At 37.0% G+C, this 27,042-nt stretch overlaps 1 protein-coding gene across 2 annotated transcripts in view; it reads left to right on the forward strand.

The window, feature by feature from the left end:
• Positions 1 to 487: 487 nt before the first annotated feature.
• The window catches only part of LOC131069303 (uncharacterized), a 48,265-nt gene continuing 21,710 nt past the window's right edge, over positions 488 to 27,042 (forward strand). The window contains exons 1-3 of one of the 2 annotated variants that reach the window (XM_058004664.2): positions 491 to 794; positions 3,299 to 3,504; positions 16,580 to 16,687. In XM_058004664.2, coding sequence (XP_057860647.1) covers positions 731 to 794; positions 3,299 to 3,504; positions 16,580 to 16,687 — 378 coding nt within the window. In that variant the 5' untranslated portion in view covers positions 491 to 730. Of the gene's footprint in view, positions 795 to 3,298; positions 3,505 to 16,579; positions 16,688 to 27,042 lie in introns of both variants that reach the window. The other variant, XM_058004665.2, reaches the window with a different exon arrangement.

Consider the following 27,042-nt stretch of genomic DNA (forward strand, 5'->3'; position numbering starts at 1 on the left):
GGTGATGTTAGATGCACCAAATAGCTACAAAAGCTCTTTAAATTTCAAGTTTAAGCTATGTTCAACTCATGCGTATCGCTATTGCTGAAACTTGATTTCTACAACTGATTCAGCTAGTGTTATTTAATGGATATCTATAACTCTTTATTATTTCTTTTCCTTTTATATAATTTCCTTTGAATTGTCATTATTTTTGATCCATTAAATAAAGAGTTTGGTTTGCCCCTTCTCCATGGGACCATGAGGTTACCCTCTAAGAGTTTGGTTAGCCCCTTCTCCATGAGACCACGAGGTTACCCGACCCGGTTTGCCCCTTCTCCATGGGACCATGAGGTTACCCTCTAAGAGTTTGGTTAGCCCCTTCTCCATGAGACCACGAGGTTACCCGACCCCAAGAGTCAAAAAATCATTGAACCTCTATGATCTCAGGCTTAAAACGTTTAACCTCTAATCTCAAGCCTTACTTGTCGTCTAAATCGTTTTTGAAGCCTGTGGCTCTCTACCTAGCGTATACCAAAATAGTCAACCCCCAAGTTTGAATATAACCAAGAGACCATCAAAAAGCGATCGCTAGCTTGCATTATAAATAGCAGACCACATTCCTCTGAATGAAGCCAAAAAGAGAATCTCTCGGAGTTCCCTTTAAAAATGTTCACAGAAGATGATCAGTATGCTATGAAATTTCGTGCTGATATCATTATTCGGATAGTTGAATTTACAAACAATTCAAATGCGTGTGATCTGCATGGAATTATATCCAGCCCCTCCTGGAATGCAGCTGCCCACTTGGAAAGGTGAGCATTATTCATGCTGTTACGCATCATATATTCTGCTAATGACAAATAAACGAAAGCGTTTTCGTCTGTGCTACAAGCAGGCTTTTTTCTGAGATTTTATTAAGGGAATTTTAGACTTGTTTCGATCACATGTGCATCTGCATTGTATGATATGTTTGGTTTTTAAATCAGTAAATGCGTGTGAAGGTGAGCGCCTCATTTGTATGAAGTAGAATAGGCTAGGTTTGTTATGCGCCCTAATTCGCTGTTTGTCACCTTCTAGCTATAATGCAATTTTTCTTGTATTTCTTTCTTTTTCTGGGGGAGTATTGTTGGTCCGTGTTACTGGTTTTGGGCTCATTTGTACAAGTGAGATCCTTTTTTTGGGGAGGGTGTGGGGCGAGGGATAGGTGACGAGGGGAGTATTACTGTAATTGATTTTTGAGCTTGTTTGTATAGGTGAGATCCAAGTTTGATCCGTAAATCCACCCTTGGAATGCCCGAACCAGGTTATTCGTAGGCTTTTCGATGTTAATACAGCGTTCATAGATGCTCAAATAATAAAAAGTAGAGATTAAGATGCATTCTGTTTGTAGAGCTTATTCATATATTGTTTGAGAACCGTAACAATTAGAAGCCAAGGTTCTTAACCAAGATTGGGTTTCTGTTTGCTATGCCCATTTGGAATCAACTCTGTTCTTGATGTCTTCAGGATATAAGGTGCTAGAATCCTATACAACGAAAGGAAGTAAGGCACCCTCTTGGGATTCAATTCTGATCTTGATGTTTATATGAGAATAGCCCTATAGAATATAATGGGTTTTCTCTGGTGGTAGAATGGGCAAGACGCTCTTTACACTCTAGCTTGGATATGAAGTTAAAATGTGTTTGTATGTGTGCACAAACGTTGCAGTACAAACATTCTTCTGTCTTATAGATGCACTTTGATTTATCCCAGAAATACACTTGGTGTAAAGGATGCTAAAAATCATCTTTCATACATATAATTAATAAAAATTGAAAGATCTCCTCGATATAAATGTGAATTTTTTAAAATTAACTTTCGGATAGTATTCTACTCTCTCTCTCTATATATATGAAAATTGAAAGAGCATCGAGTAATAACATTATAAAGGTTTTTAATTAATGTTTGGGATCATATTAGAACAAAATGACGAATCATAGAATGTAATCCTAAATTTTTTACCATAAGCTCTTTCAATTTTCACCTTTACGGACTGTGGAAATATCTTATCTTTAATATATGTAGTTTCTGCGTGGCAGCCTGAATGGGGTTTATCGTTAAGGCCTGTGTAGTCTATTAAAAAGGCATGGGTTGAATCCGGCATGGAATAGGCTATGTATCCTCTATATAAACAGTATAGAAGGTGAATGTAAAAACAATTCTCATGCGGGATTTCACAAGGGCAATATTACACATCAAATTGGTTTCTTGATTGATTGGCAATAACCTAACAAACTGCCTTTGCCTTCTCGCATTTTTTCTTTCTCTCTCTGCATACACTCTCGCTGACAAGCCAGATGCCAATTTGGCCTATTAGAAACTTCTTGTTAAAGTCTACAAGGACATTTTTCCGCTTCCATTTACCTTGGTCATTATATTGTTCAAATTTTGCATCCCTTGTGTTTGACCCCATAATAAAGCTTAAGAGTAAACTGAACCTTAGCGATCCATTTTCCACCCAGAGTACTATATGGGTAAAGTTTAATGTTCATTGTATGGGTCACATTGGCATGCCTCTATTCTGGGATCTAAAAATTATCATTATCTTTTACTAATTGTAGTTGAAAAAACAGTATTGCTAGGGCTCAATAAAGGGGCCTAAGTAGACTGTGCAGATTGTCCAGAGTCCAAACAAGGTCAACTATTACAAAGTCGATTTGTTTCCCCAATTTCCCCAAATGAGTATGGCGTTGAGCTGAGCAAAAGGGAGGAGTTTTGAATGGATTATAACTTATAAGCCTCTCTCTTTTTTTTTAATGTTATAAAATTTCCCAGCCTTTAAAGTCTCGTCAAGTTGTTTGCCTTGAACTCATTTGAGTTCACTCAAAATGTTGAACATGCAAGTTTTTTAAAGACTCAGTGAGTTCTGCTATGATGCTTTGGAGTCCGGACAGCATGTAGGAGGTTTACTGGAAATAAAATTAAGTGCGATAAACTTAAACAGACCTCAATAACGTATGTTATGAAGATTCACCACCCATTGAAGCCAGCTATAGATGGTACCGGTGGAATCTTTTGTTGTAGATACAACTGAGTTATTTTTTATTTTTTATATTTTATCATCAATTCTGTATTGGATATATCTTCTCTTTGTCCTACATTGTTATTGTATTGTAGATGCTTTTGCTTTTAATTATTTTGAATTATTTCAAACCTCATCCTTAAGTTGGAGAAGATTCTTTCTTTTGTGTGTTTCTTTATAAAATTTGTTCCACATTCTTGAGGTTTCAGTTATTGCTTTTCTCGCCTTCTCACCAATTGTTCTATAAATTACCAGAGCTGGTAGGTGACACTGGCCGCTATGGAAGTAACAAGATGAAGGTTGTCTCCAGAGTTTCAATCAATCCAGTTCACCCTCATGTGCTCTGTCATCAGAATACCAAAGACTTATTAACGCCAGTTAAAACAACAGCTGTGCATGGGTCTGAATGCTTGGTTGGAAGGTTGTTGCAAACTACAGTGACAACTCTTCTAAAATCCCAGGTGTGCCATCTTCCATCATAGTGAAGTTATGAAATGTGGTTTATATTTGTCATTTCCTTCTTGCGTTGACTAAGCTACCACAAGAGAACATAAGTACCAATTTAGGCACATCCCTGGCAAAGTATCTGGTCATGTTTGTTGTGAATAGAAAATGCTTGCAATGGATTTAATTTACTATTTTGTATAATTTCACCCAAAGGCGAAATTGCTTCAGTTTGAATAGACCACAGGCTAGTTACATATATCTTAATTCGTATCATATGACCTGCAGAATAAAGTTGACACGTTGTATACGTCCTACCTACTTCCAATTTTAATATTTATGGATGGCAATTGTTCTCGTATTGCAGTTGATTCTCCTTTATTAGGATGGTAAAACACCCTGTTTGCTTTGTTTCACTACTTAAAAAAAGCTAGATTAAAATAAGAAAAATCCAAGTAATGGTAAAGTACAGAGTGTGGGAATAATTTCTCTTTTTGAATACCTTCTTGTAGAAGACAGTGTGACTAGATGTTTTAATATATCAGTACAGTAGAAAGTAGAAATGAGAAAATGTCAAATTTTCAATGGGTCATTTGGTTTCCAAGAATGGCTTAAATCCATAGTCAAATTATTATCCCTATTCAAATTGTTTGTATATTTTACAAGTTCAACTGCTTCCCTTAGTCACCTATTCATGAAATCATCACATATATCCTACAGCAGCGATTTAATAGCAATTTCTCCTTTTTTCTTGGACAATGCAAAAATAGAAGGAAGATTGGGTTGTACAAAATCTGTATGATCTGATGAACAAGTACTGTATGGACGAACAGCAAGGGCTGTACAAAAACAGAGATATTACAAAAGTCCTGGATTATATTGGTCTGCAATTGCTTATTTTTCTGCTAATGTCTGGAATTTTTTCCTATAAGTTGAAACCCTAGCAATGGCCAATATTCAAAATTCTGTTTTGCTCGAAGCCCAAAAATTGATAGGTTAAAAATTTAATGTTCAGAGTCACAAAATGCTTAACATTATTGAGTATGGGAATTATGATAGGATAGCCCTAAAAATAGAAACCACAACGGCTTTGAATTTTGCAGATTTTGATTACTGTCTTAAAAAGGCCTCGTTACAATTGTTCATTTCAGATGACTTGATCCTAGAAGTTTGGAATGCCACTTCCACTAGTGATCTTTAGCAGAGTTTGAAAAACAAATAGCAAACTTTTGGAAAAGGCTGTCAGTTATTTAAAAAACTTGTTGTTTGGTCATTGTTAGAGCTTCTACTTAGAATGATATAATTAAGAGATTAGCTGCCTATTTTCGATAAATCAATAGGTAAAGATGATGTAGTTTCTTTAGTCATCAATAGCATACCACCTTCATTCAAAATTTTGTGGAGCCTTTGTATTTGTTGGTAGAGTCATACTCTCACCTTTGAAAAAGTTGGCTCATATATATTGCAAAAAGATCAGAGATAAATGCAAATGGCTGAGTCTAGTTTTGGACAATTCGAGAGTACACTTGTTGCGCAATATGAAGGTACAATGAAGAAAACTTTGACTTTTGATTCACAATCCAAGCACAATGTCAAGTGTTATTAATGTCATAAGTTTGGGCTTATCAAAATATAATGCTGGAAATGACAATATGATCTCCCCATAAGAAGTTGTGGGCTCAGACCAATGTGACAGTTGAGGTGGTGCAAGACTCTAGAGAGGAAGAGTATGTGTCTATCACAACTTGCCGAGATAATGATGATGCAACTAGTTGCTACTTTTTAAAATTTTAATGCACCTTGACATTTTGCATGTTGCAGAGACTAGTATGACAAGTTTATTTTGGATTCTAGTTCAATAAGTTTTGTTTCTTTGGGTGATGGTAAAAACATTTAGTAGAAGGGATAGAGGATGTTTGAGTTGTTCTTAGTGATGCAACAGATTTCAAGTCAGAAATTTTTGTTCTAAACATGAACAAAAATATATTGTCTCAGTCAACTTACAAAAAAACCTAACATTATTGTGAATTTTTGAAGAAAGAAGTGCATTGTAAGTTGTAACTGACGTCAAGTAGGTGGTCAAAGTGGTTTGTACAGATTGGTGATCCTGTCACAATTAATTTGCCATTTTGCATACCTTAGATGTAGAGGATGACAGTATCATTTTGTGGCTTTAGAGATACTGACATCTCAATCTTCAGTCTATAGCCAAATTTAGTAGAATTAGTTTGGCTCGCGGATTGCCATCTATCTAGAAGTAGGATATATGTGCACTGTTTGGCCAATAAAGAAAATAATTCAAGTGTAAGCATTTCTCTAAATCTTAATTATATACAACTACAATAAACTATTATATATTCTATCTTGTCTCCATAATTGGCAAACCATGGAAGGAAAACCATCAAAGTGAGTCATGGCTATTTCTTTTGTATCATATGGTATTAAGTGCACAATTGACAAGTTAGTAGAATGCCCTTCTCATAGCTCTTGCATTGAGAGGATAGCAATAGTAATAAGTTATAGTGTAATAAGGGATGAGGATTGGTGTCTGTCCCTAGAATGGCACAGATTCCTTGTTACCAGAACAAAGTTTGAGATGTTGAGAAATCTGTTACCATCAATTTGGAACATGGAGGAGACATCCGACCTTTGTAAATGCCCTTAAAAAGTTAAGGAAAATCTTTGCATTTCAAGCAAAATAATACTGCATATAAAGATACAAAATAAGAGTCTATGGGATGGAGAAAGAGAAATAATGGTCCTGGCACGTGTGCTTATTCATTGAATCATGTAAAACCCTATTTCAAAGAGAAATAATGGTCCTGGCACGTGTGCTTATTCATTGAATCATATAAAACCCTATTGCAAGTGCATTTTGAGTTAGATCATGTGTTCAGGATGCTAACTTGACATGTAAGATATGAATGTATGATTGTTAGTATTGGATAATTGGACCTGTTTGTTACATTCTTGCTGGACCAATTTTGCTTAATAAACAATGACTTCAGTTTTTCATTGCAATGAAGCAATAGAGGCAACAATTTTCATGCTGCAGAAGCCACGCATTTCACAATGTCAAATTTACATTAGAACTCAGTCAACACTCACCAGTTAAATTTAATAAAAACTGTACTGGTTGAGGGATGATTATAAGTGATATATTGGCTTCAAGGAGAGCATGTTATCTCTTTGGCAAAGAATTGTTGGCTATCATTCATTGAAAATGTAAACAAAATGAGACAAATATGGTCAAACATTGGCTATAATAACTTACAACAAGCGAAGTGCAATCACAACGACTAAAATTCAAGCTTTTTCATCTTTGAAAATAGAAATAATAAGAAAAATATTGAAATCTTCTTTCATTCTAGGAGCATTAATGATTTAGAACTGAAGAAGTCTAGGGAACAACACATAAAAAATGCAGAATTAAGCTTGTGCTATTAGAAGAAAATAGAAAAATTGAACGAAAATCAGAGATTAGAGAAAACATGCATTCATTTATATATAAAGAGCATTATTGCCATAAAAACTGTAATCAGAATTTTATTGATCTGAAATATAGTATACTGTGAATTGCTGTCCTTACCTTGAGTGTGTATAGATATTTGTTCATATTCAGTAAAATACAAATTTGATAGTTTGTTGGAAGAGATGAGATCATTAATTTTATGATGCTTGCCACCACATCAGACCTGGGAGACTTTTCAGCTTGCAATTATCTCTGACCCCTGCAATGGGTGTCTGCCCCTTGACCATACAAGAGAACAAGGTAAACAATGGATGTTTTACTTTAGATTTGTACACATTGAATAAGGGTGATGTGTGGAACATCCATGGTTGATTTGCAACATGGATCAATTCTTAGGGACAATATGGAATTTATAGTCTTCTCACGAGCTTGGATAACTCATTTCGAGGCAAAAGATGTGGAACCAGTGAGGAAATTGTTGAGAAGAGGGTAAATAGATAAAATAAAAGTATATACAAATAGTGCTCAAATCTGATTAACTGATTAGTACACATGATCAGACCATCAAATAGAACACGAAGAAGCATAAATCAGCAAACTAAAAGTAACAATAACACATAAATCTAGATTTAAATGGAGAAAATCTTAAAAAGGAAAAAATCCACAACCAAAAAGATATTGAGCTTGTATTACTCTTAAGGACAAGATTACACCAATTCAATCTACTTAATCTTCAACAGTCTAATAGCATTCCCAGCTACATGATATTACTTCACCCACATAACACTATGAAACCTCTATTTCATACACTCAATATGTAGAGAAAAGGAAATAGGACACCACCAAGTAGTTTCTTGTAAACTAATGACCACCAAAATCATGGTCTACCAGCAAAAACCTACACCGCATTATGCATTTATTCATGTACTCAAAATAGAAACCACAAAGGGAGACATCTTTGATTCCATAACCCCTAGTAGGTACCAATCCCAAGACTAGCATTCCATGAAGACCATGACACCTAATGAAGGCCCCACTAGTTATGACAAGATGCTCCACTCTTCCCAGTGTAACTACTGCTGTTGACCTTCTACCATGATCTTATTTAATGCCTTTACAATAATATCCCAAGTATCTCTAGATCTTCACTTGTAGCCCAAAGATCTAGCCTCCTTAAGGGCTTCCACCTTTTACCCCTTTTTTTTTTGGTGTCACACTATGAAACTTTGGAATTCATTTTCTCACTTTACGAGGGGTTCTTGAGGGTTTTAACAATTTCCAAACATATCTTCAATGGTTTAATGCATCTGGCTCATTGAGATCTTCAATTTAAAATAAAAAAAGTATTGAAATTGGAGCTCTTGATCAAAAGTTACACCCTCTAGAAGGTGTTTGGAGAAAACAAAATTAAAAATAAAACTGCAAGTGAATAGCATACTAATCCTAATAGTAATCCATGGCTCAGGAGCCAAATGAAATAAAGTGGACATCTTACATTGCACTGTTGCATTAATGATGATACAAGTATCTTATTTTAATGGTAAATTTTGCATTATTCCTGCTGTAGATGATAAAGGGAGAATCTGAGAAGAATTTCACACGTCAATAGTTGCAGGTTATCATTCAGTGTAGAAAACTTTGTAACCATATTATTGGAAGGGTGTGAAGAGGATTACATGGTAGCAGGGATGGGCCAATCTTTTATTTGCACAAAAGTGTGTATTTACTATGCACGGAAGCATCATTTTGCATTCCTATTAAAAATGGGATTATATAACATTACTTTGTAATACCTGCCCAGCTAATGTTGAAAGAAGGAGAACATCTTTTAGGTGGCTAATTGGTTGGATAATAGACATTGTATTGATGCTTGGTAGTCAAGTTATATGGATAGTTTGTTAAAAGAAACATGTGAATGGGGAATAATAATTTGATGATTGTGACCAATTGACAGTGACAAAAAAATATGACTGCTTTCTTAGCTTTGCTTCCAGAAGCAACCAAAATGGACAAAATTGATTGCTTCCTGTATAACATCAGTATTTTGCTGCATGCTAATATGAATTGCCCCCTTTACAAATATCAATTGGCATATCCTTTAGAGAAGAATTGATGATGAACTGTATTCAAAATTTTTGCTAGCTTCTCATTTAGCATCTAAGATCAATGAGTGTTAGATATGCTGAATGAGTCAGAAAGAAGCAAAACTCCATACTGTACTTGGTTGATCAGAAGATAGGTGTCCAGTATTATCTTCCCTCTCAAGAGAAGATCAGCCCATCAGGATTGATGATGAGGAGCCTGTGAAAACAGTGATTTCCAGAGAGACATGTTCCCCTCCAGCCCAACATCAAGCTGTATGACAACTCATAAATCAATTTTTCACTCTGGTATTGTCTTTCCATTTTCATTTGTTATTCCTAGACTTGGATGGCCTTTTCTACATCCAAGGCCTTCTTAAACGACCCAATTCTTCTTTATCATTGACTTCGCAATTTGTCTCATTTTAGGCACATTGCATTTAACCTCCACTCCCCATTCTAACAGCTAAGTATTCCTGGAGCTAATGCTGGATATGCCACTTCATCTTCAAGGAGGATATGCCACTTCATCTTCTCCCACAAGGAACTAGAATCTAGAATTATCCCTCTTCTTTTGAACTTCCCCAATTCCTTCCAGACAGGTCTGCTTCTAATCTGTGTCAAACCTCCAACAATCGCCAAAAATCCCAACAAAGAGAACAAAGAAACTTTGACTTCGATTAGATCCCTTGAAACTAACACAATCAACATCCAGAATTTGGTTAAGGAATTAGATGAATAAAACATCTTGACAATCCCATTCATGGAAAAAGTACTTGGTCTGACAGTATTTGCATTTTTCAACAAATAGATTTGCATTAAAGTTATACAGGAATGCATAAGACAAGAATGTATCATCTCTTGTATTGGAATCATTATTTATTGATGACCTGAGCTGAATTGAATCTATTAGAAAATCCTTACAACAGACAGGACCAGGTAAAGGCTTGCTGAAGTTATGCAACAAAATGTCCAGGCTGCTAAAAAGGCACATTGTTCAACGGTCAAGTAGAGAGTTCAATGGATGAAGGGGGGATTGAAACTTGTCTTTCCGTAAGCCTATCTCTAGTACAGCTGCCCTATCTTAGATTCCTTGAAAGGAGGTGCACACTGCAACAAAATAAGAGAACTATAGTCAACCTGGAAATCTGGCCCACAGGCCCAAAGGACGAGCAAGTGAATAAATTTATTTTGTTTATTTTATGAAGAAAAGCACCCAAGGATAAGAGCCACATGCAATAGAAGGACAATTTAATTCGTACTGATAGTTTACTTTTGCTTATGACAGTTCAGATAGTCACTCTTTGGTACTATGGATGTTGATCAACTATAATAATCATAGTAACAGAAGATGGGGAAAAATGTGGGTACCCAAATTTTAAATGTACCTAGCACTAATGTCTTAGTAATTCAAAAAACTGGTAAAAATCAGGTCAGTGAGGGTCAACATGAGGAAAAAATGTGGGCAAATGAGAAAAATAAAAAATGCATTTGGTACATGTGTAATAATAAAAGGCCATTTGTTTCAAACAAACCAACAGTTTTTGTCGATAAATCTCTCTAACTTGATTTTCTTTTGTCATTTTTGCACTTTCAGGCAGGTAAACTGATTTTCAATATTTTAGCGTCTTTTAATTTGCCTCGTTTTTCCTGTTTTAAGCTGTATAATTTGTTGGCAGCAACAATGCAGGAAAACTGAGAGGGGGGGGGGGTGTTTAATCAGTTTTCACCAAATTAACCTTAACTTCAGATTTGATCATGAACAACAATAACATAAATAATCACCACATTAACAACACATATAACACAAATTTTTGACGTGGAAAACCCGGTTAAGGGAAAAACCACGGTCGGAACCTACCCACAATATGATGATACTCTGTAGTAGTATGTGTAATTATTACAATGGGGAATGCACATGCATTCAGGCACACTGCCTAGAGCTCATTCCTCAAAACAATGAAGGGCAACAACCTTGGGAAGACTCACTGCCTTACAAAGATGGGACACCAATCCAGTTTACATGAACTGAAAGAATAGCATCTCCAAATGCCTGATAACAGTTCCGATTAAGCACACTGTCTGCACAACAACACTTCTCTGCTCTGCCACACTACCGAAAGATTAATTCGCTTGTTCGCACATACAATACTCTCACAGATCATAGATACAACCATAGACACTCACAGACACACAACTTACATGATTACATCACTTATTTATACAAATCATCAACCTTATCCTCAAGGTCAGCTCAACACATAAGACCTAATTACAAAATTACACCACACGATACATAAATCAATAACTGGACCAATACAATGTCGGCAAGGACATAGCATTGACCCAAATCAAATCCTCGAACGCACAACACCACCAAATAATTTACCAAGATCATTAGCAACACGCTAAACCACCAAATATATTGCATAACACAAAGAATACCACCGGACCAATAAAATCTTCAATAACGCGCACCGCGATCGATGCGGACCACCAAAACGCATAGGACACGATCAAAGAACACCAACAAGCAACGTGAATTCCACTGCAATAACGTCAACAACTTGGCTAATTAGAATCATCATTATTTCATCACCGGAGCTCAAGAACACCAATTGACAAACTGAAAGATATGCTTGTGAAGTTTCAAATCATGAACCATCCGAATTGAGGACACACATGAATGTCCCAATCGTTCTCCAAAATCCGCACCACATAAAGAATCAATTCCGAGCAATACAATCCAGAAATCACAACTCTGCAATACAGAACCAATAGAAAAGCCAATCATTACACTGGATCATATAACTTGATCAAATCACCTTCCGAAACACTGAAACTCATACTGAATCAACTAGAGCTAAGTATCTCAAAACCCATTACTTTGCATTAGCCCATCTGCAATAGATCACCCAAACCAACTCTCTACAACAATCCGATTCTCTGCAACACAAGAATATGTTGACGTCAATGACAACAACACATTACACAACTACTCTAATATCCAACATAATTGAATTCCATTTATAGTTTTGCTTGGCCGTGCTGTTGCTGTGTATATATAGTGTAATGTCCCCTACTTGATCTATTTCAATATATTAAAATTGATTGATATTCTTTAATTAGTTATTAACAATTGCATATCTATTTTCCTCATTAGCTGATTAATATTATTATTAATATAGATATCAGACCCTGCTACTACTTCAGTTTTAAGGGAGAAAGGTTTACGTATGCTACCAAAGCGCTTAGAGACCAACTACAATAGGTTCCCTCAAAGTTTACAGATCCAAGCCCTTACCTATCTTGGGTCTATACCCTCAAGGCTTATGGGTCGCTGATCCCCACCCTATCTTGGGACTTAACCTATTGCTTGGATTTAGACTGCCCCTCTTTGGAACATCTCATCCCCATCTTCTTAAATACTGACAGTAATAACATGATTTAGACTATAAGTACACTAACTTCTCATGTATTATGAATATATATGATATTAAGTATGACTGTCATACATATTGCAGTTTATAACAATATTATTACTAGATTCTGCATAACAGCTTTATCCGGCTTCATATACTAAGCATACATATTAAGCACATCCCCATGCATACCACCAAGAACAAGGATGCTACTGTCTGATCTGATCTGATCAATGGTGATGTCACTAGATGCTTTTGATTCCTTACCTTTATATCTCTCAATTTGAGGGAGAGGCCACACTTCTTCATCATGTATGCCCTTTGGCAAGAGACATACCCTTTCACCATTAGCACCCTTTGAAAGAGTGCAACTCTTCATTATTTCTACCCTTTGAAAGGGACACAGCCTTTTGTAATCAGATCTGCACTTATTATTTAAATCAGATCTGCACTTCTCATTTCCTATTTATCCTCCCTCTCAAATGAGGTTCTCTTCTCCCTTTTATATCTCATTGTTGAGGGAGTCACAACTTTTCCTTTCATGTCTTTTGACTTTTCATTAACTTAATTAATTTTAATTAATCATATTTAATTATATTATTTTATATTTTTATTTAATTTTTAATGTTTTAATATTATTATTATCATTTATTATTAAATTCTATTTTGAAGTGGGACATTACATATAGTTTGACTGATAATAACTATTATCTTCGCTTTCTTAGTCCTCTTTTGGTTTATTCATTCTTTAGGTTTTGTATTGGAGCTGTTGCGCTTATTTATTCACACTTTTACATAGCTTTGTCGTTGCCCTTAGTTCTCCCTGAAATAGGCTTAGGATAATGTAATTGCTTCATCATATTAATATAATTCTCTTTTGCTAAAAAAGAACTCTTGAATAATATCAGCTCTGGTCTACCATCTCATACTATTACAGGATAGACGAGTTTCTGTAGTATAATTTTTTGACTAAAATTTCTCTAAAATACTTCATCAAATACCGCCTAAACAAAAATGAAGGGTTTTATTTGTAATTTGTAACAATGTTATGATAAATTACAAAAGGAAGAAAATAAGGCTGGACAGAACTTTTTAAGGATGCTTTCATGATGGTGTGCTGTGCATGTTTTTTTGCACGAGTGCACCTTTTGGTAAAGAAAGGCACTAACACATATCGATTGCTAGTCATTAGTATGCATACAAACTGGATCAATAGTAGCTATATTTATTGATGCTTGATATGTACAAGTACAGGTGCTCAGATAGCAATACTTTGGTGTTTGTCTCTGGCCCTCTGCACTTGTGCTTCAATAAGGAGGTGTTCAATTCTTCTCTCCTTTGCCATGTGTACCCCGATCCATTTCTAAAGCCAACAATTTTGCCCTATTGTTACTGAGAATTTCCAGGCACTGCAAATAGGTGCCCACAAAATATTCAAAGGGGTTACTGAGCATGCTTGCCATTCCAAGGTTTTTCTTGGATGCTACATCAAAAGTTAAATTTCCATCCAATCAAATTGAGGAGTTCATCTGGTCTTAGGATTTATCAGGAAGAACCTGATTGTGTATTGCCCTTAGATTTCTCACTGCCTAGCAATAATGAAATCTTGAATGTCTGACGATGACAAGGAGGACAAGTTTTTTTGCTGTATTCCAATGTTAGTATAGGACATAGCCCTGGCCTGGTTTCTGATGGTTCCAAGAAGAGACTCCTTGGAGTTAGCTTCATTGTCAAATATTTGAGTGATCTACACTTGGGAGTATATCTGCACCATTTTATTGATTTTTCCTTTAATAGTGTCTGCAGCCCTCAGTTTCACCTGAAACATGGAGGCATGATGTGTCCAAACATCTTTGGCAATTTAGCATGTGATGAAAAGATGCTTTGGAGTTTCCTCCCCTCAGGCGACTCAGACAAATACTTGGTCCCACAATTCCTTTTCGTCTGAGCTAGTATTGTATTAGAATCTTGTTTTTCAAGTTGTCCAAAAAATCTATGTTATTTTTGTATGTTCTCGAGGTGATGGATTTGGTCTTTAGCCCTCAAAAGTTGAAACTGACCATGAATGATTAGATTTTGAAGCAAAGTCACCTACGTTTTGTAAACATCTTTTGGGTTTACATTATCTTAGCATGTCCAATATAGCTTTCAGCGATTGAGAAAGAGAGATGGTCCTACACATTGCGATATTTTGTCCCTTAAGGTGCAGCTGCAGAATTCTGAGGTCCATGTTAGTGAGTTTAAAAATCCCATTCCAGCTATCTTCCCAAAATGTAGTAATCCTTTTATTGCTGATCTTTCAAGTAAGTCCCTGAGGTTAATTTCTATAGATTAAAATTCACTGTATTATCTTTAGTAACACTCATTTAATGGTCCTGTAGAGGGTGCCTCATAAGTTTTTTCAGTGGGTGCTGCTGAGAAATTTAGGGACAGTTTTGGGGATGATGGTCTCATGGTAAACAAATGTTTATGCTTTATTTGCAGTTATTAAAGAAATTTTATTAATACTACTTACTGTCAATAGGAAGTTAGGAACATAAGCTATAAATGCAGAGTCACACCGCACGAGGGCCTTGAATTTTGCAACATATTTCCTAAGTTATTTCTGGGGGCACTGCAATCTTATTAACTCTGAAGCAAACTCACCAAGAGTTTGGAAACAACTTTTGGGCCCACCTTACTTTCCATATCTAATATAAGCTTTCACCAATTGAGAAAGAGCGAGAGTCCTCCACATTGCTGAGATTTTGTCCTTTAAGGTGTAGCTGTAGAGTTTTGACTTTTGATGTCTGTTAGTGAGTTTGAGATTCCCATTTCAGCTATCTTCCCAAATATAGCAATCTCACAATTACTGATCTGTCAAATAAACCCTTGAGGTAAAGTTCTTTGAATTAATATTTGCTGAATTATTTTTATTAAGGTCCATTTAATGGTCCTGTGGAGGGGGACCTCCTAAGTTTTGACAGTTTCACGGAAGATGATCTCATGGTAAACAAAGTTTTCTGCTGTGTTTGCAGTTATTAAATATATATTAAGTTATTAACTACTACTTGTTAGTAGGAACATTAGCTATAACTGCAAATTCACGCATGAAGGCTGCCATTTTGCAAAATAAATTTTAAATTATTTTGCCACATATTTCAATCCTCTAGACTCTCATCTGAAAATATTCCTTATTTCCACCAACAAATAAGCCTGCTCTAATATATGATGTAAAGTTTCTAGGTTCTCTTGTTTGAAGGATTTGAATCTTTCATTGAAAATAGGAGCAGTAGCCCTTTGCAGGAAGGCTGCCACAAACTTTTAATGCCTCTTAAATTCTATGCGGACCCACATAACACAATTGTGGGCTTTCCTAATCTATTTCTTTCATTGGTTGCTATGGATGGTGCCATTTCTTCTTAGTTGGAAATGGGAATGTAGTCCTTTAGACATCGTAACATTTGTTAAGATTGTTTTACGCGTGTTAGAATAATATGTATAGCTTATTTTTAGATCATGAATAGAGTAACTGTTCACTATGCCTTCTCAGTTGCTATGGATCTATGGATGTTATGTTCAGAACTTTTAAACAAGAAAAGCTATAATCAAATGGAAGGAGGTTAGCTGGTCTTTGTTTGCAGATAATTTTGTATTATTTTTAGTTCGTTTGTTTTATTATTGCTTTTAATTCAATGTTTTCTTGATGTAGTTCCACCAGATTGATTTTCCAGTTGCTTCTCACTTTGTGAGCATAACTCTTACCAAATCACTTGCTTTCCTAATCTATAGATCGAATATTTAATTCCTTGTCTTTTATCATAATCCCTTATTTTAATCTTTGTTCCTTGTTTGGACTGATTTTTGTTCCCCTATGCAACTCATCTTGGCTGAAGAGAGGGTCTTTATAAATTTTTAATAGATTGTATGCATTTTTATCTGCTCACCTAATTCATGCCTGTTTTTATTTTTACATATGCATCTTTGCCTCCATGCATGTATGGGGGAGGGGGTGAGTGGCAGATAGAGGGGGAAGAGGGAGAATACAAAATGAGCCGAAGTTCTATTGTATCATGCCTAATGCTTTATTGGCAGCCTATGGAATCATACTAACATGCCATTTTCTTTATGACTGCAGCTTGAACGTTGTAGGGAGTTGGAGGTGTTAGTATCTGGAAATAATTACGAACTATTCCATGGAAGAGTAAAAAAATTAAAGATCTCAGCAAAAGGAGCTATGTATAAGGTTTTGATCTTATAGAGATTGTACTAGAATTGAATGTTTTTATCAGTTTTACATCTTTGGGATTGTTGCTTATATAATTTGTACGAGTTTCTAAGCACATGTCAACTTGGGGGAAATCACCAAGATACCACATTTCTCATCTTAATTATACTAAATCTGTATTCATATATTTCAATTTCAAATCTGTTAGAAATAATTTCACATGCTTTAAACGTAATAAAATTCTTTTCTACCCCCTACATCTCTTTTTCATTAAGGCTTCAATTATATTCATTGAGTCATGTTCGACTTCTAAATTTTGAATGCTTCCAGTTAGGACTGTTTTTAGACCATGAAAATGGGCTGTCCTAAACTATCTTATGATTGGTACTTCAAAATATCAGAAGGTATAGAATGCATCATCATCACATTAAAATATCCAACGGTTACTCTCCATATAGCAGTTCTTGAAGGTGCCGCCGCAGTTTATCTTTAAAAATCCATCTTGTTGCTCTTCATTGCTTGAGTCCTGAAGGACTTACTGACACTCCCTTCTTGGATAAGTTTTGAGATGAGAATTATTATAGACAAAAAGAGGATGGGATTTTATAAAAAAGAAGTGTTTTTTTGTTTTTTTGTAGTGAAAAGCAGTCTTTTGGAGGCTTTTCCCATAAAAATTGGTGTGCTCATGTGTGAGGTATTAAGTAAAGAGAAATCCAGTCCATAAAGATTGAGAGTAAGGGGACTGAGATGCTCTGGTTGTAATTTGCAACAGGGGAACACCATCTCACTGATCCCATCCACATGTGGATCTGTTTTATTCTAAGTTGCCTATTCATCCCATTCATTGCCTGGATTTGGGTCTTTTTTTAATACCCAGTCTGGATTAGGCCAATTTGTGAGGGGATTCTACCAAGGTGTGCAAATTAGACTGTGGGTTCCCCCAGACAAACTCAAGTGAATCTGTGGCAAACCTAGAAGATTTGTCAGGTACCCAAGTCGAACCTGCTTAGAAAATGCCTTTTAAGATTTCTTTTTGAACTAAATGATGCCATATATGATGTCATTCTGTTTGCCAATGACATTCACATCATTTACTCCCCATTGTCACTGGCATAGATTTGCTGTGTGTAGGGCATCCTTCCTCGACTGAGCAGGAACTAATAAAAGTCTGTTGTGTACCTTAGTCCATTGTCAAAGAGTTTTCCCTGAATCAATAATAAAAGCGCAGTGCTACATTTTTTATTCAATATTTGTTTGGATGGAATATAAGAATTTATTGCTAGGAACTTATAACTTGTGAAGGTTTAAATCAATAGTAGTTATTCTCTAATATCAAATTCTGAAGGGTATATAAATAATTAAAATTTATGATGAAGATTTATGTATTTCTTAAGGAAAGATCTTTTATGGTTTACCATTAAATATAGATGTTTGGAGGATATAATGGAAAATGGGAACTTGGATCAAATAAGGGTGAACCATAATACATGTACATATATGAATGTGTATGTATTTATATATTGATAGAAGGGCAATGGTGAGTGAATGCAATGTAATATCCCCAATAATTTTTTTTTGGATTTTACTATAAGATTTACAAAGCAAACACAGTAACCCATTAAGGTTAGAGAAATAATCCAGAATAACTGAAAGGAACCCTTTCCACCTTTTGTTCACCAAGAGCCCAATCTGGGAGGGTGAGAGGATGCGGTGTTCCAGGGATCGTTAGCACCATAAACCAACTGAAAGCTGAATACAATAATGGGCGGCAAGCCAGCCCCTTTCGCTTATCCAGCGGGTAAACAAGAAGCTTAAACTAGCCAAGAGAACAACACACCAAGACACAAATCACTCAACCGCAATGTTCTAGCGGGAGGACTAAATCACAACAAAAGCTCAACTCGACCACTTATTCAGCGGGAGGACTATTACGAACATAAAATCACTCAACCACTAACTTAGTGGGAGGACAAAACTTCAAAACTGAATTACAAAGCAAGAAGGCGGCTAAGCCAGCCTCTTCCACTTAAGCAGTGGGCAAGTAACACTTCAGAAATGGTTAGTAGTACTACTACTTAACCTTACAATATAGAAATAGAAAGATAGAATAGAGAAGTAATGTTGTCCAAACTGATAAAACACCAAATCCAACACACTGAAAGAAACTGCTACTGCTGTCCCTAATTCTGAGCATCAATAACAGGCAGACCAGCCATTCCCAATTTCACTAAATTATTCATAACTGTCCCAAAACCCATCGGAATTGCATCATATCAAAAGAAAATGATAGATATAACATAGGCGACCAAAATAGAACCTCAAATCTGCAACTCTAGAGAGTGGAAAGCAGCTGCACACATCCCAAGGCAGCAAGGAAAGGGGGCAGTACAGCAGAAAGTTTGATCTGCTCCAAAAAATCAGAATCCACACCAAATACCGCGCCAAGTTAGAAGAATGGTCGCCTTCCCAGTACGCTTCCAAAGAGTCGATACCCAAAATGATGGATCGCACAGGCAAGGAGATACGAGCAAATCTTCGCTTCAGCCACACCAAACCAGCAACTCCAGAAAACACAACACACACTGAAAAACTGAGATTACACACTGAAAAATTCACCAAGGATACACCACTCAGCTAGGTACTATGTCTCAAGTACAAAATTGGCAATACTAGGGAGCCTCGCTCCAAAGCTTCAAGTTCAATTGCCAAACCGACAACATAATGATGCAATTTCATAAGATAACCAAAATGAAAGCCCAAGGCACATACTTATAGCTTTCTCCTCAAATCGAACTGCATTTCCCTCCAATATGGGATCATTCAAATTACCTTTCATTTGCTCCAATTTCATTTCATGTCATTTCCTAGACTTGGCGCCCACTCCAAGACTCTTGGGTGAACTTTTTAAGCTGTCAATATGTTATAAAATAATAACATTACAAAGCATCAATAACATGAAATTTGGGCGCTGTTGACGTGTATTTTGTACACTATCAAACACAGAATAAAATACCCAAAGGTACCTTATCCTCTCTTGAATAAAGCCTCTGATTGCTGAAGATGTCGCAAAAAAGGATCAATCAGGATGACTCCAAGGTTCTTTGATGTAGGGTCTCTACGTGTGGATAAGCACCAGTGGTCGTTGTGAATGCTGTTTCATCAAGGGGCCTTACGTTTTTGAGCTACAGGAACAAAATTTTCCCAAAACTAAGAAGTTCTCAAAAAAGATCAAAAGACAGGGTTTGCAAGAGATGGATTCTAATCTAATCCTAAGAATGACTCAATGTAGGCTAGACTTGGTAAGATTCTACCAATCTCAGTATTGCCAAGCAATTACAACTTTACTGAAATTGATGCGATCTTCTAAGGTGTTTAATGATTTTCAAATCATCAAGAATTATAGATACTATCATAAAGATACATATCAATAGTTCAATAATGATTGAAGGTTCAAGCAATCCAAATATCTCCAGTTGACCACACAAGGCGTCCTTACAATCAGTAAGAAGCTAGTGGTTTGGAACGTGAATCTCACCAAAGATCAAGCCCAACACTTAGTCCTTCAAATTTAAATACTACTTCGATCGAGAATGATTCAAGAAAGCAAACAACCATGAAAATAGCCACAAGAATTGCAATAAAACACCATAACTTCAATATTTTATTGATCTCAAAGCCAAAATAGACAACAATTGCTTGAAATTCTTTCTTCAATGCTCAATCTTGCTACAAAATAACTTTCTTCTCTCCAAAAGCTCTAATCTTCTAACTTCTAACTATCCAATCTCTAATATCTAATTGACAAAATGAAAATGAGTGAGGGTATATATAGCATCCTCAATTACAATAAATGGCCCAGATCAAAAGAAGATCAACGGCTGAGATTTTGACACCTAAACCCTAATTAGGGTTTGTTACAAAAAGTTCCCCTTTTATTGAACAATATTAAATGCATAGCCAAATATTTAATTGGCACAAAAATCTAGGAAACATAGACCAATGATAATTAAGGTGCCACATCATCTACAACAACCTCTCTTCTAGAACCTTATTCCCTTTCCAATGCTCTTTCTTAGCATATGCAATGAATCTGGACACAATTCCCTCAATCTCAGCAATAGGAATCTCGGGAAGATTCCTCATTCGTTCCTCCAAGTGGATAACCTGATCAAAGGCCTTGAGAAGAGCAGCTTCCCATCCAGGTTCGAGTTCTTTGGTCTTCTCAATCAGGAGCATAGTAGTAAACATTAGATCTCGCTGCTCATCTGTGATGATATTCTCATTCTTGCAAAAGATGACCTTGACTCTTTCTTCCAACTCTTGAAGATCCACATCTGTCTCAACTTCGATCCTCCTGCCAAGAATAGTACATAACACCTCAAACACCCTATCCTGAATTGGATGGATGACACCTTCAACTTGATTGCATTTGGTGTTGATGTCTTCGAAAAGAACCTCCTTCATCTGGAGTAGAGTTGACCACTGGAGTAAATTATGAGCTCCTCCATCCATTATCTTTTCTTGTGCTAGGATCTTCCTTGGTGTTTGCCTGATTACTTGTAGAACAGGAATGATAACATCTCTGGTGTGGGCAAAAGCGGCTACGGTTATCATTAGGTTGTGGATGATCTCAAGGACCTGGATAGCTCGGTGGATTGTCTGCATCATCCTTGTTGCAAATTCAACGGCTACTGTGTGGGATTTGTCAATCCAAGAGCTCATAAGCTGAACTAAGCTCTTGACTCTCTCTGCCTCGCCAACTGATTCAAGGGGAAGTGCTTGCACAGGAGACACTGCTGGATCCTGGCGTCCCAAGGGCTGATTGAGATGGCTAAAGTAGCCTCTCCAAGCACCTCTCTCTCTCTCAAGCTTTCTATTCTTTTCCATTTCTTCCTTAAGCTTGTCTTTAAGTACTTCAAACGAATCGGTTGCCTCATCCAGTGCCTGCTCAACAGTGAGTGGACCAAGCTCAAATGTTTCTATATCGTACTCTTTTGCAAGGATTTCACCTTCATACTTGTCCACTGCCGGTGTAGCTATCTGCAACTTCCTGGACCCTGTCTCATCTCTGATCATCTTGGACATCTTGGTGGCCTTCTTCTTCTCCGTTACTTCCTGAGAATTTCCTACAAGGCTCTCTAAGTCAATCACATTATCTTCATCCTCGATCACAATCACCCTTGTTAGTCTCTCCTTCAACCAATATGGAATGGCAGATCTCGTCTCTCTAACTTGTATCTCTTTAGGCAATGGTTCCTCTTCTCGGAGAGGAGATGTCACTTCATCATCATTCTTGTCTTCATGTAGCTCATTGACTTGGGGAGATCAACTTGACGAATGCTGAAGTGCCTTCCCTTTTTCAGGTCTATCATTTTGTACTATTGACTCCATAGATTCATCCACCTCAGGCATCGTCATCTCTTGTCCTTCAACTTGACTTGTCCTTTTCTCATGTCGAGATGATGTACGTGATGAGCGATCTCGATTAGCCTCTTGCTTCTTCTTGGAGGGTTCCCTTTTCTCAGGTCTTTCTTTCCTCTTCGCGCCTCTAGGATGAGAATTGTCTTCACTCGCGCTTGCTCCTCCTTCTTCTGGTCTTTCCTCCAAAGTATAAGTCATTGGTACGTTCTGTTCTCTTAACTTTTGATGTTGTACATCCACCCATCTGCGAGTACATGACAAAACTGGAGCCAACAAAGCTCTCAAGTCTGTAATCTCAGGCTCGTTCTAATCTATCTTCACTACCTTGTCTTCTCTATCATAACATCTCCTGAGCTTGATCGGCCACTATGTAAACTTTACATTTCCTGATGAAATCTAAAGGCAATTTGGAATGCATCTTTCATTTCACTTCTAAATCACTTGAGAGATTCATCCAAAAGTCTTCTACCTGAAATTCGTGCTTGTACTTCCTACCATATGCCTCTTCTATATACCCATAAGGATCAAAATTCTCCCTTGAGGCAAAGAACGTGAATGAATATGAAGCCAACTCCCTCTCTGCATCATCTAAGGCTAGAGCATTAGGACATACCTCAACTGAATTCCCCAATATGATGGGCACGGGAGCTCCATTTCTATGTCTGTGTCTAAATGCCTTCGCATAGTCTGCCAACTGCCTAGTGACCTCGAGTAGCACTATCTTGTCTGTCGGATACCTCGGCAACATGTAGGGGGGTGAAGGACACCCATGAACTCTGATATATGTAAACTTTTGAAGCTGGATGAACCAAGCACCGTACCTCTTTATAAGTTCTTGTGCATCTTGAGATAGTCGGTTGTGAATCCCGCCTTGCAATATCCTGGTAATGTTCATCGTGAAGGTATCATTGACTAACTTGTAGTCACTTTCTAGTGGATGATGCAAATGAACATAAGAATCACAAACTCTGACTTCCCCGGGTCCTCTTCCGATCACTCCTCTGTGAGGTAGTCCTGCATATTCGAAACTCCTGATCAAGGCATATATGATGTATGAGCTCATGTGGAATGACTTGGTAGGCTTTAGTCTCCTTATCTGCACGTCCAAGCAATGGCTAATAATTCTAGCCCAATGAATCATTCCTTTTCCTTGAACTATCACTTGGATGAAGTAGAACATCCACTTCTCAAAATAGAAGGCTTGAGGAGCCCCTGTAACTCGATTGAGCAAAGTTATCAAATCTTTGTACTCCTCCTGGAAGTCGATCCTATGTGGTGTGTTGGGAATCTTGCTCAGGCGAGGACGACTTTTGAGTAACCAACTCTTATTGATGATGTTCAAGCAAGAGTCTGGATTATCTTCATACATGGACTTGGCTCCTTCTAAGCTTTTGTAAATCATATCTTTATGCTTTGGAAGATGGAGAGCCTCACTTATAGCCTCCTCTAAAAGGTAAGCCAAAGTGCTCCCTTCCTTAGACACGATCGATCTTGATTGTGGGTCATAATGGCGAGCACACTCGATCATTAGCTCATGGCACTGGACTGCTGGAGGAAAACCGACCGCCTTGATGATGCCACTTTCAATTATTCTCTTTGCGACAGGTGATGGCTTTCCAATGTAAGGGACCTCTCGAAACTTCTTCACATTGAAGTTTCCCAAGTTGGTATCTCCAATGTTGCTCCACTTTGACACGATCCTGGTCTCCAATTCTTCATTCCTCTGATCTTCCTTCATGAGAGCTGGACGACTAGTGGATGCTCCTGCCTTTGGGGTCGCCATCTTGACACCTACACAACATTTCATAATGAGTAATATATTTTGCAACGTAGAAATATAGAGTAGAAAGGAAGATTTAAGATTTTAATTAGGAAACTTCATGATAAATCTTGAGTTATCATTTCCTAATTAACTACGCAATTTTCAAAAACTTAAAGTTCAAAACTTAAAACTTCAACATTGGGACTAGGATGATCTCGCCATACCTCCACTTGAGAATTAATTCTAAAAAAATGATGCAAAAATAAGGTGAATTTGCTAAGCGAAATGTAGATCGAAGTCCTTCCTTTAGCAAAATGCGCCTCCTTTAGTCTTCTCAAGCATCAATTCCACCACCTTTAGTCTTCAACACTTAGGATAATTCGCTCCAACTAGACCAGATTTCGCACCTCCTTCCTTGCTCCTCAAATCGCATTTGAAATAATGAGTGAATGATTGATTAAATTTGCTCAAAGCACCTCCATTATATAGGGTGTTCACCATTTCATTTCCCTATAGGCCGACTTGATGAAAATAGGCCAAAAAATAAATAAAATTAAAAAAAGGAAGAGGCCGACTTAATAAAATAATAAAAATGATACCTCAAGCGCTCTCTTTTTTAATTTTAATTTCACAAACATTAATTTTAAATAAAAAATCGATTTTTTGGAGGCTCAAAATTAATTTATTAAATGCTATGCGCTTTTATTAAATGCCAATTTAATTAATTCTTTTTTCAAATATTTCGAAGTTGATGATTTTGGCATTTCATGCGATTTGGAGGATGTTAACGTTGGGATATTGCAAAATAAAGAATGCACATGTTAAGCGCTCTGGTCCCTTGGAGAGGGACGGGATCACTTTTTCATTTTTAGGCTAGGATTCTCAATTTTTCGAAGTCAAACCTTTGTTCACCATGTTTTAGAAGATCCTTCCCATCTCATTCAACTTTGCCTTAGCATAATCTCGGAGGGAATTTATTATTTTCAAAAAAAGCGCTCTGGTCCTTCAGTGAGGGACAGGAGCACTTTTGAGTCCATTGCATGAATTCTTGATCACATTAATCTTCAATTTACCCTCAAGGCGTAGAATATCACATTTCACACCATCTTGAGCCTTGGTAATAAAAATATCATTTCAAAATGCAAGGTAAATGGTCATATTTGGAAAAAGCGCTCTGGTCCCTTGGTGAGGGACGGGAGCACTTTTGCCAGTTGTCGTCAAAATTTGCAACTCTCGCATCTCAATTCCACTTCAAGGCATTTTAAACACTTTTTCAAACCTGCGCCTTGGTCTCAATTTGTCCAAAATTGGTGAGAAAGGCAAGATAACATATTAAGTGCTCTGGTCCCTTGGAGAGGGACAGGAGCACTTTTGAAAATCGCTCTGGTCCCTTGGAGAGGGACGGGAGCACTTTTGCAATTCCAAGCCAATTCGTCCTTTGCTAGTCTTCCAAATTATCTTCAATGGATGAATCTTGCCTTCTTTCATTCATTTCAATCACGCAACTTGCCTTGCCTTTGCAAGAAATTTGTATTTTTAGAAAAGCGCTCTGGTCCTTCAGTGAGGGACGGGAGCACTTTTGAAAATCGCTTTGGTCCCTTGGAGAGGGATGGGAGCACTTTTTACATCTTGGCATACTTTTCTGTTCTTTAAATCTCTCAATTGCATCCAAGGCATAAAACATCCTTCGTCTTTCCATCCAAGTCAAGTTTTGCCATAAAATATCAAACAAAGAAGAGAAACTTGAAAAAGTGGCATGGTCCTTCAGTGAGGGACGGGAGCACTTTTTGTCATTTGGGTTGATTTACTCCTTTGTGATCCGCTTAAATTATATTCAATGGACAAAACATGCTTCCCTTAACCTCTTCAAATCATAAAATCACCTTAACCTTGCAAAGACAGTGCAAATTTGAAATTCAGTGCTCTGGTCCTTCAGTGAGGGATGGGAGCACTTTTTGCGTTCTAAGCCAAATTGTCTCACTTTTCACCTCGAAATTCGTTTTCTAGGGAAGATTTCATCTTACTTCATGCTATGAGTAGAAGTTAATGTCCAAAAGAGGTCTAAAATTGTGCATATAAAGAAAAGTGCTCTGGTCCTTCGGTGAGGGACGGGAGCACTTTTGACCTTCTAGGCAAAAACTTCATCATTTCTTTGTTTTCAATCAAGTCTGGATGCTCTATAATGTTCATTTCGTCCTTCACCATGCCTTTGATGTCTCAATTTAGCCAAACAAGGCCAGGAATGGCTCAAATAAGTCTTTTCGCCCTGGTCCCTCAGTGAGGGACGGGAGCACTTGTCCTTGGTCCCTTGGAGAGGGATAGGAGCACTTTTTCCTTTAACCTTCAAAATTCACCATTTTTGTGCCTTCAAAATCTTCAAAAGTATCAAGTCATGTCCAATTTATCATTCCGGAAGACCCTGCACAAAACAAAATAGAAAAGTCAGTGACAAATATGCATAAAATAACATTTGTGCTCTGGTCCCTTGGTGAGGGATAGGAGCGCTTTTGTCCTTTCTAGCTAAAATATTCAAAAATTAGGTCTCCAATCATTTCACGAGGCAGAGTTAGGTCATCTTCAAGGCCAGGAATCAGTTAGCAAGCCCTCGCAAAACAAGAAATTGCACTTAGAATGAAATTTGCCCTGGGCCTCCAGTGAAGGACAGGAGCACTTTTGTTGTTTCAGGTATCATCTTGCCTCCAAAATTTGATCAAAATTTACCTAGGCAAAAATGTACAATTTCATCTTCAAAATGCTAACACTTAGACAAAATTTGAACTGTACCCCAAAAAATTCCCGAATCTAGACCTAACCTGAGACATATCTGACTTCCTGACAGACTCATCTTACTTCAATAATCAACCTTTGGAAGGACGCTTAATAACTTTCAAAATTTGACTGGACTCGGCTTGAAAAAATATCCAAAAGAAACCTCTAAGGCTTAGCCCTAGCCTAGACAACTCACTCACTCAAAACCCTAAAAGCAGAGAGAAGAACAGGCAAAACAGAAGCAAAAAGAGGGGGTCCCCATTTTAATGGGGCGATGTGTGAAATGGTCACAATAGGCGCCCACCTGACTTAGGAAAAATATGAAACTTAGGATAAAATAATATTGCCCTTTTTCCTAAGTTGTCCATCAAAATCAGTTAAATATTAAAACCTCATGCCTTAGGTATTAATATATTAAAAA

This window comes from Cryptomeria japonica, chromosome 8, assembly GCF_030272615.1.
Source record: "Cryptomeria japonica chromosome 8, Sugi_1.0, whole genome shotgun sequence".
Taxonomy (NCBI): domain Eukaryota; kingdom Viridiplantae; phylum Streptophyta; class Pinopsida; order Cupressales; family Cupressaceae; genus Cryptomeria; species Cryptomeria japonica.